The following is a 13,576-nucleotide window of genomic DNA, read 5'->3' as shown; positions in this document are numbered from 1 at the left end:
AAAGCATCTCTGTGTGACTTTCTGTACTCAAAGAATAAACAACTCACTTTCTATTCTTCATGGCCCATTTTGACATCCCTACGTCACTGAAATCCATCCTTTCTAGCCTGTCATTTTAACCAGGTCATTACCACATACTTTCTTACCACACGTTGTACTACTTAAGCTCTTCATTTTTAGAGTGTTACTAGTCCCGCCAGAACAATTTAACACACTTTCGAACGCCAGTACTGTTGCATTTTCAGCCCTCAGTAACTCCCCCATGTACTCACAGCCTTGAAAGGCGCCCCAAGCACCCAGCGCGCTGCTCCAGGGATTTACTGCCTGATGAGCTCGCAGATGGTCTGCGGCCTTAATACTTAATCCGGTTTCCAACTGAATCTTTTAGGAGGTTTCAGCAGCAAGTGGACAGGATCTGAGTCATGTGAAACGTTCTATTAATACTCACCAAACTCCCTCCTAATAAGCGGACGCCCCAGCCCCCTTTCTGGCGGTACAACACCCAGACTGGGACGAAGAGGCTACCAGCCTCACGCAGCCTGTAACACACGGCTGAATTAAAAAGCACAAGGGCACCACCTCACTTCAGCTCGGCCCCTCCAGACAAACCCCTCATCTCCACGCCGCCGCCTCTCCCGGCCCTGCCGCGGCAGCGGCTCCGCCCCGGGTGAGAGGTCGGCGGGCGGAGCGGCGGTCATGGCGATGATGGCGGCCGGGACGGGCAAGTCCCGCCGGCGGCGCGCAGGTGAGCGCCAGGATCCGCACGCCAGCCCTCGTACTCCCCCCGCCCGGCGCTCTGGACTCTCCCTGTGTCCCCACACCGGCACAGCGGGGATTCGCCCAACCCGCCGTGCGGAGGGGAGCGGCGGGCCGGCCGTGTGGGCCTCTGCCGGGCCGGGTGCGGGGCCGGGACCCGCAGTCCCCTCAGGCTGTGAGGGGCCGGCTCGGCCCGGCCCGCTCTTAGCGTCGGGGCCGGGCTGTGACCGCGGCCGTGCAGGCGGTCAGAGCGCTGTGCCCAGCCTAGAGCGCTGTGTCCTTCCTTGGGTAACGGCGCCGTGTCTCCCCTGCCTGTTGCCCTTGTCGGGGAGCAGCTGCCCGGGCAGCCGTGTGGGAAGGCGCCGTCCCGGGCGGCAGCGGCGGCTCTGTGTGAGGGTGCCGGCCTTGGAGCCGGCCCGGAGCAAAGCCCTGCCCTGGGGCAGCTGAGGGGACGGCAGTGGGGTGCCGGGGTAAAGCTGGGCTGCAGAGACGGGCGGTGTGGCCGGCACAAAATTACTGTCAGCATTGTTTTTTCCCTTAGCTTTTTCTGTGTATACAGAACATGGTGAATGAGAGTGCGAGAAGAGTTGGGCCTGTTTTCACACTTTAAAAAGTGTGTCTAACTGGTTGCTGAATACCAGCTTACTGAAATCACAGCCATGAAAATCAAGTTACTAAACAATTATCTTGATTGTGCTTACAGTTTAGAGGTTCCAACATTTTCCACTGTTAAGAAAGTAACACTAATTTCAGTACTTGTGTATTTGATTTCTAGGAAATAAGCATTCAGCTGCTCAGAAAAATGAAGATGCTGCTCAAAGGTATAATTTCTGAGGAACAATGTGCAATACTTGTGTTGTTCATCTTCACGTTGAAATTGCAGTCTCTGACTTGCTGAGGCTTTCCTATCTCAAAGTACCAGGACTAACTTCAGTAAATTACCAGAATCAACATCATGTAGACATGTTTGGAGTGTTGCTGTGTAACTTCTAACAGCATGCACATTTGAGCATTGTCTTATGTACTGAAAGTTTATGATTTAATATCCAGAATTATATTGCCTCAGTCTGTATTGCTTGTATTTTGCTGTCTTAACTTCTTTACATACCTGCCACTTACAATTATTTACATCAAAAAACACTCAGGAAGTGGTATTTGTTTTATTCCTTCCTTGACTTTATAACATCACAGTCATGTCCCAGTTCTCTCTTTTTTCCCATTCTTCATATCTTATACAGTTCTTTTTTTTTTCCTGATAACACCCCATAAATTGTCCCAGGTTCTTTGTCCAGCCAGTTCCGGATTTCCCTCTTGCAAGAAAATTTGGGGAGTGTATTGCAGTACAGTAAAAGTCAATACTTTTCTTGACCAGCAAATAAGCAAACCAGCTTAAAATACTTAAACTTCTGTAATTAGAACTGCTAGTCTTGTTGCTTTGTTTGGCCAACATGGTGTGATGCACAAAAATGTAAGTTGTATTTCAGAAAAAAAAGATAAAAATACAATTGGAAAATTGTTTATGGAAATCTGTCTTCTGTATCATTCAGTGTCTGTTCTGTTACAGGAAAGCAGCTCTGGAGGCTGCACTGAGAAAGAAGATTGAATGTGAGAAAAAAGCACTGTCTATTGTTGAACAGCTCCTGGAAGAGGACATTACTGAAGAGTTCCTTCTAAATTGTGTATGTGTTCCATGTTTTTATACTGTTTTTTATCACAGTGTGGTACTTAAAAAAAAAAAAAAGGTTTTGGAAAAATTTGCTGCAGTTTAAAATAGCCAAACAATTGATTCCCTCTTGTACCAGCTCTGATAACAATTTCCTTATTTTTAAGGGTTCTGCAGTGAAAACAATGCCCTAGTTTTGCAGGACTGTGTGCATTAATTAATCCTCACTCTTTTATCACAGGCTTTGTTTACACCTCTGTGGTTCTGGACTAAGAGATGAACTGTCAAAACTTAGGTTTACATCATGCCATCTGTAAATTTAGACAGTCTCTATAATGCACCACAGTTATCTGGCATTAAGAGTTTTGCTGGAATGGTATGATTACTCTTGTTAAGGTTGTAAATAGGCTGATTAATAAGTGTATAAAACACATAAATAGAGGAAAATTACAGAAATAAGTGCCACACTAGAGGCAAAATGATAAAGGTCTTGTATATGTTAAAAAGAAATGCCCACATCTTTTTTTCCTTCTCTGTTTACCTTTTTTCCTTTTCTACTGTGTAGGTTCTCAGTGTTGTTTATTAGAATAGATAGCTGTAATAAAATTTAAGATCTTTATATGCTTAAGAGATGTTTTGAGTACAAAAATTGACAAATTTTCCTGTATCACTTGTTGAACTATTTTCTTGCCATTTTAGGGAAAGTGTATTACTCCATCTCACTATAAAGATGTTGTTGATGAAAGGTCTATCATCAAACTGTGTGGTTATCCTCTATGTCAGAAAAAACTGGAAAACGTAAGTTGCTTTTCCAAAATGCTGTTATCAAATGAATCTTTTCACAATTTTTATTCTTTTGCATTTTCTTTTTAATTTTAAACTTAGAATATTAAGCACAGATTGCTGTCAAGTAATGAGCAAGGCATTATATAATTCCATTTCAGTATAATCCTTCTGAAGTGAAAGGTAAAATTTGGTCAGTAGACAGCAGTTATTGCATGACAGAATCAGTTACTGTATTAACAGAATCACAATTCCTGTGTCTGTTTTGACAGTGATAAAGATGAATGAGTTGTGGCTTCATGGCCTTCCTTTGTGAATGAAAAAATTTTGAAATCTTGTTCTTCTGTCAGTGTAGCAACAGATGTCTATGAAAAGGACTGAAGTGAAAAAAAGAAACACATTGTAGGGATATTTTTATGTGAATGCTTATATATCTGCTATGAAATGTATGTCAGCTGTGTCATGATGAAAATCACCCCTCTTTAGGTGTGATGTGTGAGAGCTTAAGCAGAACTCAGAGGTCAGTAAGATAACCTGTGATATAAAACTAGTGCTACATGTGATTATCTGAAAACAGTCTACTTCATATATTTGCACAGATATTCATTTCAAAACTGTTACAGTTCACACAGGTTCCTTTGGGTTTGTCTGGGTAGTGGTGGGGGTCTGAAAGTACAGTCTCACATGCTTATAAATAGATCTTTATTAAAGAAGGACCTGGCTGTAATTGCTCAGCACTTACTCCTGAGGAAAGCTTCTGCCATGGCAGCTCCACTGTTTTATGTTCAGCACTGGTTTTCTTGTAGCTATGGAGCTGCCTTTTACTGATTAATGAGGTGCATATATTAAATTGCCATTCTTATATCTGAGAAGGGTGCAGCATCACAGGAATTGAGAGAAGAGGTGGTTGTAGTATGCAATTCAGTTAAATAGAATATGTTGCACATACCCAAATACGTGAATTAAGAATGAAGTTTTCTCTGTTGTCACGATGGAACTGACAGTCTTGCTGATGAAAGCATATTGTTTTAGGTGCCAAAGCAGAAGTACAGAATTTCAACAAAAACGAACAGAGTTTATGATATCACTGAGAGGAAGGTATGGTAACAAGTGTATTTTTAGAATGTGTTTAATGGTGGCAACATCAGAAATGCACGTTGTAACAGCTTGATTCAGAGGCCAGTGTGTTTGGTTCTTATAAAAATAATTTTCACAAACAGAACGTTTAATTTTTTGTGCATTTCACTTCTTAGATGATATCTTTGGTGAGACAAAATACACTTGTTTTCTAAGTTTAAACGTAACATGGAAAGTTCTACTTGGACAGCAGTTTGAAGGTGCACAGCTGATCTGTTAAAGGCATTTGTGAAGCAAGTGCTTTTTGTTTTGCTGCAGAAGAGTCAGTGAGCTTTAGTAGGGTCCAAATGCACGTCCTTTTCACTGAAGTTTGCAGTAATGTAGTACAATTTACATCTTACATATTCCTTAGTCTTCTTTTTTGAGGACTTTTCAAAATAAAACTTAACTCTTCACAAAATGTTTCTTTCTGGAAGCGTATTCACATATGTGGTTGCATTAAAGTCATCTTTGCCAGTTCACAAGATATGCAGCCACCTAAAGACACTTAGACACTAAATTGTAAGATAAATGTTTCCAGTTACTAAACACCTGAATTTTATTGTATGTCTTTCAAACTGTATGAGCCACATATTGGGTTATGGGTTGCTCTTTGAACAGTTTGGTTTGTTGGGTTTTTTTAAAATTATTGGTATGTAGAAACCAACACTGGTTTGCTTCTCAGTATGTAAAAAAAATGCAGAAAGCAGCAAAATGGGGAAGAAAGAAGCAGCTAAATGTGACTTGTGGGGTATGAGAGAGACCTGTGTGATAGGTTGGGTTTCTCAAGTGAACTAAAAATCTGGCCATGGGCTTGAAAGGAAACGTGTCTTGGTACTTAATTTTACAGGTATTAAAAGCAATCACTTTTGTACCTTTCTGTGCATAAAAAGCTGGCTTTAATAATGTTTTCTTGTTTTCTCTCATTGCCAGTGCTTTTGCAGCAACTTTTGCTATAAAGCATCTAAATATTTTGAAGCTCAAATTTCCAAAAGTCCAGTATGGATGAGAGAAGAAGAAAAGTAAGTATAATCTTATATATTCATTACACTTTTTGAGAATATTATTTCTCTGTGCATCTGCAGTGGTAATTGAGTAGCTGCAGCACTTCAAAATGATTTAGCTGATGTTAACATGTTAGCTTAACATGGTTTGTTTTAGAAGTGTTGCTGCTGTATGGATTACAGTAATTGACATGGTTCAGTACCACTCACATCTACTTAGCAGGCATGACCATGTTAGTTTAGAGGGCAGACTAGTCAGAAATAATGGTCAATTCCTATTAACTTTAAAATGTACTTATTAGGATTGAATTATTTTACAAATCCTATAATGTACAGGATGAATTAATCTTACTCTGTTACAAGAGATTTGTAATTCTAGTACATACAGCACTTGACATTGATTTTAAGCTTGGACAGTGGATGCTTGCATCTGAAAGCAGTCTATAACATGAAGAGGTTGTTTATCCAGTCTGAATTTCTGATTGCCCATTTCTTGTCCTTCCTGCTATACACATTTTGGAGCAGAGTATTCAGTCCATGTTCCCAGCTTGGGAAACACGGGCTTGCAAATAATCGATGAAGCCAGTGGGTGTCACTGTTGAACAATAAAGACTCGCATGGGGAGCGTTCAACGAATTTACTCAGCTTTCATTCTCCAATACACTGCTTTTCATAGTCTCCTGGTTTTCAACAAATAAACTAGGTGGAGTTTTATGTGTCCTATGAAATATATGATCAATGAGAGAAGAGCTTTATAGCAGCCTCATCGGATCTGAGGTATTCTAGCAGGTAAAACTAGACTCTTCCTTAAAAATTTAAGTTTACCAGTGCTTTTGAGGTATTGTTTTGCTGTCTTTAAGAAAAGTATTTCTAAAATCTCCCTTTATTCTTCACATCAAAAGTGTATAGTTCTGTTATGCTTGACATAATGGTTAATTTTTTATTATGTGCCTGACATTTAATTATTTATTCTGGGTGCTGGTGGGGAGGCAGTATTTTCAACAAACAAACTCCCAGATAGATCTTGGCTAGCTACACCTCTCTGCACAACCACATGCATGTGCACACACCGGTACACACTGACACTGTAGAATGTCTGAAATTCCTTTTGCAGAAAAGACTACAACCTCCACTTAGAACTCCAAAGAAGAGTTATATGGTGCTAACAATTTAAATCACTTTATGTTTTATTGATATGAGTGGTGCACCTTTCCTGCAGGGTCTTTTACATGCTGAAGGGTGTTAGTGCACTGCTTGCATTTAGTGCCTGTTTAAAAGGTTTTCTTTCAGTCATACAATACATGAGATTTTTAACATTTGGTATTGGATAAGAGGAATAGGACTGTGATGCTGCCTCATAACTGCACTGAAGTAGATTAGTTACAAGTAGAGCTTTGGAAAGAAGCTCATCAGAATTTGTTTAGTAACATTTTTAGTTTCTGGACACCTTCAAACACCATTTTCTTAAGAAAATATAACTTGATAGCCTAATTTTTAACAGAGTTAAATTTTAAATAAGTAAAAATATCCTGAATATTAATATTTTTCTGTTAATTGGAACATTTTCCTATTAGTAGCCCAGGATTGTCTTTACTGTAGGAACCTTAGGGTCTATGAGGATCTTGGTATGTTCACTTGTTTGAAGAAGAGACCAAAGGGTGATCTGAAAGCAGTGTACAGCTAGTTGAAAAAAGTCAGGAAGATTACAGAGCCAAACTGTTCTTGGTCGGTGGCCACAGATAATCACATGAATGGTTCAGGTTGGACATTTGGAAAAATATTGTACTAAGGTTATGGTGGAATGAAACAGGATACTCAGCAATGTTTTGAAATCTCTATCTTTGGAGGTTTTCAAGATTTAAACTTCATGAATTTGTGGCTGACCTAACATAGTGCTAGTTGCATTTCAAGCAGGAGATCAGCCTGGAGCCTTGCAGAGGTCCTTTCTGACAGCCCTTTGTATGACTTAGTGACTGGGTTAAATTCTGTTCGCTGTAACAGCATTGTGCTGCAGGCACACGAGTCACTCCCCAAACACTTACACAAACCTTTTCTTGCTAGCCTTGCTTTGAACAGAGGATGTTGGATTAGAAGATCTTCAGATGTCCCTTCCAAACTCAAGTACTTTTGTATTTATGTGTATTTCAAGAGAATAGAGTTAGCAGGAAAATGTTCATTCTGTCTTCTTTTTTCCAGACCACCAGACATAGAGCTGCTGAAGGAGGGACGGAGGTACACTGAGCAATTTTTTGTTGTTGTTAGGTGCACCTATAGCTAGAAATATTAGCATCATAGCAGATGAAAAGGGAATCTTTGATTTGCTGTGTTACAAAAAAGACTTTACTAGAAGCTATTCAAAGGTTTTCTTTCCTTTGTGATTCTAACCTAGTATATTTGATCTGTATGATTTAGTGTACAGCTGCTCTTGGATTGTGTGTCTTAATTCAGCCTGTTGAAATCTGAAACAAATACACTGTTTGTACTTTGAATATTTTATGCCATCTATTCTTTATAAAGAAAATGGTGCCAATTATATGTGATGAAAGCTTCTGTATGTCTTAATCTAAAAGGTCTATATCAGCCAGAATGAAATCACGCTACTCTGTCATCTCGCTGTACCTCACTGTGTATCATGCAACCTTCTGTTTGTTTTCTTTTGCAACACACTGCCATTAGGTGGCAAACTTATATATGCTGAAACAGCTCAGCTGTCCCCCTGATTTAAGGGTACTATATTCCTGTATATGTTTGCATGCCTGTCTTCATTTTAAAATTGCATTATTGATGATGCTGAGTCTGACATTGTTCTGCTCTCTTCAATAATACCTTGTTTATATTGTTCTTTTCTAACTGCCAATAATCAGCTGAGAATTCACTTCTCTAAATAGTCTCTATACTTGTCATTTTGGTTGTAGTATAGTACAACTCCTAGAGTTCAAGAAGACTTTTAGAAGAGCATTTACGATTCTTAAAGCAAAAAATTACATTTCTGCATTAAGGGGGAAAATGCTTTGTTTTATCATTCTTACATGAGAATGAAAAGCTATTGCAGGTAAAAGCCATTTTTTATTTCACTGATGACTTGTGTTTTCTTTTGTAGTGGACAGTCTGGAGAGGAGGTGACACTACGTGATGAAGTAATTAAAGCATCTGATATTGAAAATCCTAGGATATCTTCAGATCCATGTGAATCTGGTTCTCATGACACAGCCAGTGACAGCAGTACTGATACTGAACAAGGATTTATTTCTTCTGTCCTACCAGGAAGTCAGTCAAGTTCAGCCAATTTTGCACAACAATTGCACAGAAAAAGCATCCTCAAAAAGAAGCATGCTCAGAAGGTCCATGCCAGCCCTAAAACTGAAGATGCAAATGTGGTAGAAGCCACTGAACAGCTCTCTCATTGTAAGTTAGACACTCAGGAAGAAAGACATGGTTGCTCTGTTCATAATGAAGCAACTGCACCAACTTCAAACAATACTGCTCCTGGGAAAGCTATTGCTTCAGAAATCTTTGAAAATAGATGTGGATCACAGATAGTTTTTCTAGGTGTGAGCAAAAGAGGAGCAGAACATCTTAAAAGAACACTAGCTAACTCAACAGAACATAAAAGCCCTGAACTGAGGTATCCAGTTAATTCCAAAGGCAGTTTGCTAGAAGTGCTTAGGCAAACACTTATGGAATGGAGAACTGAGGAAACTTTAAAATTTCTCTATGGCCCAAACTATATTTCTTTGTGCCCGTCAGAGCGCATATCATCTGTCAACCAGGAGACTGAAGAACTTGATGAGGATGACTTAGATACAGCTGATGATCTTGACACTGTTGCTGTAGGGGAGTCTGAGAACAGTTTGAACTACTCTTTACCTTTCACAGGCTCAGGTGGAATAGTTAAGCCTGTGCCTAGTTATGAAAAGTTAAAAGAAGAAACAGAGTTCCTAGAACTGCGAGTAAAGGAGTTCTATAAAGGAAGGTGCATCTTGGCTGAAGAGGCAGCAACACCAGCACAGGCAGGGGAACATGCAAGCAAAGACAAAGTAAGTGTCTGGAGAACAGTGTGGAGGTTGTATGAAGCCTGAACAGACCTTCAGAGAATTGGTACTTTATTTCTGCTGTCATAAGAGGATAAGTATCTCACATGGAGAAAAAGAAAATTCTGTTAGTTGCATACTGTATGTTGCATCAGATTATGCAAATGTCTGCCCATTAAAAAGTAGTTTGGTTATTTTTATTCAGAGATAAAAGTTATTTAACATCTAAATATTTATTGATTATCTGTGACTTTCTTGAAGTACTGACTTTAATGAAACACTAGGTTATAGCTGTTGAAGTTTCTTGTCTAATACAGGATGATCTACAGGAAGATATCACCTTCCCTCTTGTTGATTCAAGTGCACAAATGCAGATTAGGAAGCGAATTGTCCTTGAAAAACTGAGAAAAGCGTAAGTACCCTTTACTTTGGTCAGTGTCAGTCTGAAGTTGGTGCTCATTCATCATTGTTTTAAGTAACAAACACACTCTCCAAGGATGGGCCTGGCTCTTTCTAGGTGGCTCTAGTCATAACTAAAGGCCATTATTGCCTTAAAGGATTTACTTATTTCTGCAAAAGTCAGCTGTCGTACAGTTGCAAGTGTCAGTTTGCACAGTCTTTAGGTACCAACAGCTTAAGTTTAGACTGAAAATTTGAAATTGATTGAGAGGACTGCAGATATTTGTCTTGTACATTAAGCATACTGTTACTTGTAAACAAATCTTTGTAATTGTTTAAGCATAGGCCTTACAAAGATAGAGTTTCCAATGCATGTTTGGATGACTGGTATCAGTGTTCCCCTAGCTACAACCACTAAAGGCCCTCAGAATTTGATATTAAAACTTTACAAACATCACACCTTCTTCATAAAGAAGACACCATAAAGGTGGCTTTGAAGTCACACAGAAGAGATTAAGGCATTTCTGATATAGCTGTTAGAATTATTAAATTGTCAAAGTTGGGAGGACCATGAAAATGTTCTTCTTGCCAAGGCAGTGCGGATATAAATGAGTGTTTGCAGGTCATGATTCTGTTGTTTTTTTGGTTGGGGTATTTGCTTCTCTGTCATTGTAATTTGTGTTACCTAGCCAAACTAGGTTTTGCAGAAGCTTTTTTTTTTTTAACTTAAAAACCTCACAACCAACCCCTCCACCCTGCCAAAATAAAAAGAAAATCAGTTTTTCTCTACCTCCACCATGTGTGGATAGGCCACAAGCATGAAATCAAACCAATCCCCCAAGTGTCTTGTCTGTAAGTGTTGATTGTTTTAAATTTCCTGAGCTGATGCAGTTGTCCTGTCACAATCAAGAGATAATTTTCATTGTGATAAAGCAATGAATATGCCCGGCATCATGAGAGTCCTGTGTTCAGTTTTTGTAAAACATGCAGTCTTCCAGAATACTGATGCACTGTGTCTTATGTGCATATAAATGCAAATCACTGGATATTCAAATGCAAGAGAATTTGAACTATTAAACATGTAAATAGAGGCAAAAGTTTAATCCTAAATGTGAAAAACAAAGGATGTTATTTCCATCATTTGGGAGTCCCGACAACTAGTTAGAGAATGTGCAGTTTTTGTAGTCTTACCTGTTTTTATGCACAGATAAGCAAGGAGGAAACCTGTCTTTTTCTCTCTTTTGAAATTTTCTCATAACTATCATCTGGATTTTAACTATCAAGCTCGAAGTGGACTGGTATTTCTGTTGCATCTGTGTGAGTATGAGGTTAGCAGGTGTATCATGTGTGAATATCTCATTTAGACATGCAGTTTTCTTTTGTATTGTTATTTCTGACCCAAGTAAATATAAACCTTCATAAATTTATAAGGTCTGTAGTTCTAATCTTCATAATTGTAAGTTTTTTTTCAGAACTGAAGGGTGAAATTATTAAGTATATGTATGTAGAACTATATTTAAATCTTCACATTCACACTCAAGTAGAGCATCTTAGTTTTAAAATCAAGCAGTTGCAAAGTGAAGATGTTGGCCCAAACAGCACACAGAGAGAGCTGGAATGAAAATTACAGACCTGATCTGCTGCACAAAAGTCAATGTCTTTTCCATTTTACTAACTTGGATAAGCTTTGGTGGAAGTCCTACTTGAGAAGAAACGAGAAAGGGGAAAATGTGTATTGACTGGTGTCTTTTGTCTTCTAGATTATCTGCAGTTTCAGGCCCTCTTCAGATTGCTTCAGGTGATGTTTACACAGAGCTAAAAAATCTTGTCAAAACTTTCCGGTGAGTATTGTTCTTTATTAGAGATGCTTATAAATTGATGAATTAAACATGCTGTTGAATGATTTGTGGTTTGGGCACAGAGAGGGTCCTACTGCAGATTTGCCCTTCTCTAGCTGTGTGTTCATGTAGGTAATGTCGCATTCCCTGTGGACTAGCAAGTCAGCCCTTTCCCTGCTCCTGACAGTGGCTAGGTCACCAGGAGTATTTGTAGATTTTTAAAAACTAGGCCAGTGGTCTCTGGAGGATGCTGGTGAGTCTTTTAAAGGTTCTGCTACCTCGTCACCTCCTATTAAGCGTGAGTTTCTGAGATCTGTCCCTTTCTTTTGCTCTGGCTCCCTGCAGCTGGGCTAAATGGTTTTAATCTGATTAATAATTTTTACCACTAACTTCTAGAGTCAGTCGGTTGGGTCTGTCTTGTTCCTGATTTCAAAGGGAAGTAGATCTAGTGGGCACTTCTATCACCACAGGTGAGGCTTCTGCTTCAGTCAGTAGGACTAAAGACAGTGTATGGAAACAGTGAGATAAAGAGGGAGGGAAAACAGAAATGTAACTTCTCTAAACATTTTTTATGTTTTCTTTGGGAGACAACTCTCATAACCTGGACCTAGATTGTGTCCTGCTTCCTCAAGTATAGTCAGAAAAATAGCAACAGCAGTTGCTAATTGTGTATACATCGTCCCTCTTGAAACATCCCTTCCACATCCACAACCTGCATGAGGTTTACATAGTTAAATTTTCCAAAACTCATTCATGTAGCATTTGCCAGAAGGAATCTAGGCTTTGGTGAATAGAAACCCAGCTCTACCTGATTCTTTATGATTTACTCCATGTCTGGAAGGATACCAGTAAAACACAGATGTCTGTGCGAGATTTCTTACTGTAGAAGATTCCTCTTTTCCTGTCTCTGCATTGATACTGTTTGAATTTGGTTCTGTGGTTGTAGTCTTTTAAGTTCTGATTCACCGTTTATTTTAACTACACCACTGAAACCAGTGAAAATATTTTTCTATATAGTATATAGACACCTATTGTTTGATTAAGATCTTGGTGTCTTAAAACAGTTTTGTTGTTCTGCAGTTTAAATGCTTAGTAGTCACTTTACCTTATGGATTCATAAACCTGGAGAAACTGCATTTGGTGTATTTCAAACTACTTTTTATGACTGAATATCTAAAAAGGCCCAGAGGTTCTCCAAACAGAGCTTCTATTTTAAATATTTTCTGCTATTCAAAGACAATGGGGCATGAATATAAAGTTTTTAGTGGGTTATAGCAAATGAGACTTGAAACTAAATAGACTTCTAAAACACATGTATATGTGTGTATATACATACTTTGGGTTTATAAAATAGAACCAAATCAAATTTATTTGGACTTTAACCCAATACCTGGTTCATGTAGCAGTAATTAATAATAATTTAAAGGTCTCCCCTAATCTCAGTTTTGATGTTAGATAACACTTTGTGAGTATTTTTGTCTTTTTTTGTTAGGAAGTAAGTTGAATGTAATGGTAGGGGTTCTCTGACTGGGGAGATTCCAGATCAGTTGCTTAGAAATTCAGGATTCTGGGTGGGGGTTTGTTATTGTGGGTGCTATACAAGAGTTTTAAAATATAATAATATATATCTCAAAATAACTGGAGTTTTGTTATCACTGATAGCAAAATAAGACAAAAATAAAGGAAATAAAGAAGCAATAAAAACCTTTGGGGCCTTTTTCTGTCTTGCATTACTGAAGTGGAAGGGTCTGTTGGTACACAAGAGCTAACTCATGGATATTAAGATGAAGACATAGACTTGAATCTCCAGTTTGGTAGGTAGGTTTAAGTTTATTTAGTATTAGTAGTCTCTTGGATTGAAGTAGTTTTGGATTGAATGCTTTGGCAGGGAGACTTGGGATATAAATTTTAAATGGTATTTGTATTTACAGGGTATGGAAATTCAGATATTAATTTCTTTGTTAATGTGCTTCAAATGCTTAATGA

General features: G+C 38.7%; 1 protein-coding gene across 1 annotated transcript in view; it reads left to right on the top strand.

Annotated features, from left to right (window-relative positions):
* Window positions 1-693: 693 nt before the first annotated feature.
* RPAP2 (RNA polymerase II associated protein 2) overlaps window positions 694-13,576 on the top strand; it is a 35,482-nt gene continuing 22,599 nt past the window's right edge. The window contains exons 1-10 of the mRNA XM_062497373.1: window positions 694-745; window positions 1,532-1,577; window positions 2,321-2,435; window positions 3,119-3,217; window positions 4,235-4,300; window positions 5,252-5,340; window positions 7,519-7,554; window positions 8,423-9,359; window positions 9,671-9,765; window positions 11,513-11,593. Of these exons, the coding sequence (XP_062353357.1) occupies window positions 697-745; window positions 1,532-1,577; window positions 2,321-2,435; window positions 3,119-3,217; window positions 4,235-4,300; window positions 5,252-5,340; window positions 7,519-7,554; window positions 8,423-9,359; window positions 9,671-9,765; window positions 11,513-11,593 (1,613 nt within the window). The 5' untranslated portion in view covers window positions 694-696. The remainder of the gene's footprint in view (window positions 746-1,531; window positions 1,578-2,320; window positions 2,436-3,118; window positions 3,218-4,234; window positions 4,301-5,251; window positions 5,341-7,518; window positions 7,555-8,422; window positions 9,360-9,670; window positions 9,766-11,512; window positions 11,594-13,576) is intronic.

This window comes from Cinclus cinclus, chromosome 8, assembly GCF_963662255.1.
Source record: "Cinclus cinclus chromosome 8, bCinCin1.1, whole genome shotgun sequence".
Lineage (NCBI taxonomy): Eukaryota > Metazoa > Chordata > Aves > Passeriformes > Cinclidae > Cinclus > Cinclus cinclus.
The sequence above is the reverse complement of the archived record's forward strand: the minus strand, read 5'-3'. Positions and strand labels throughout refer to the sequence as shown.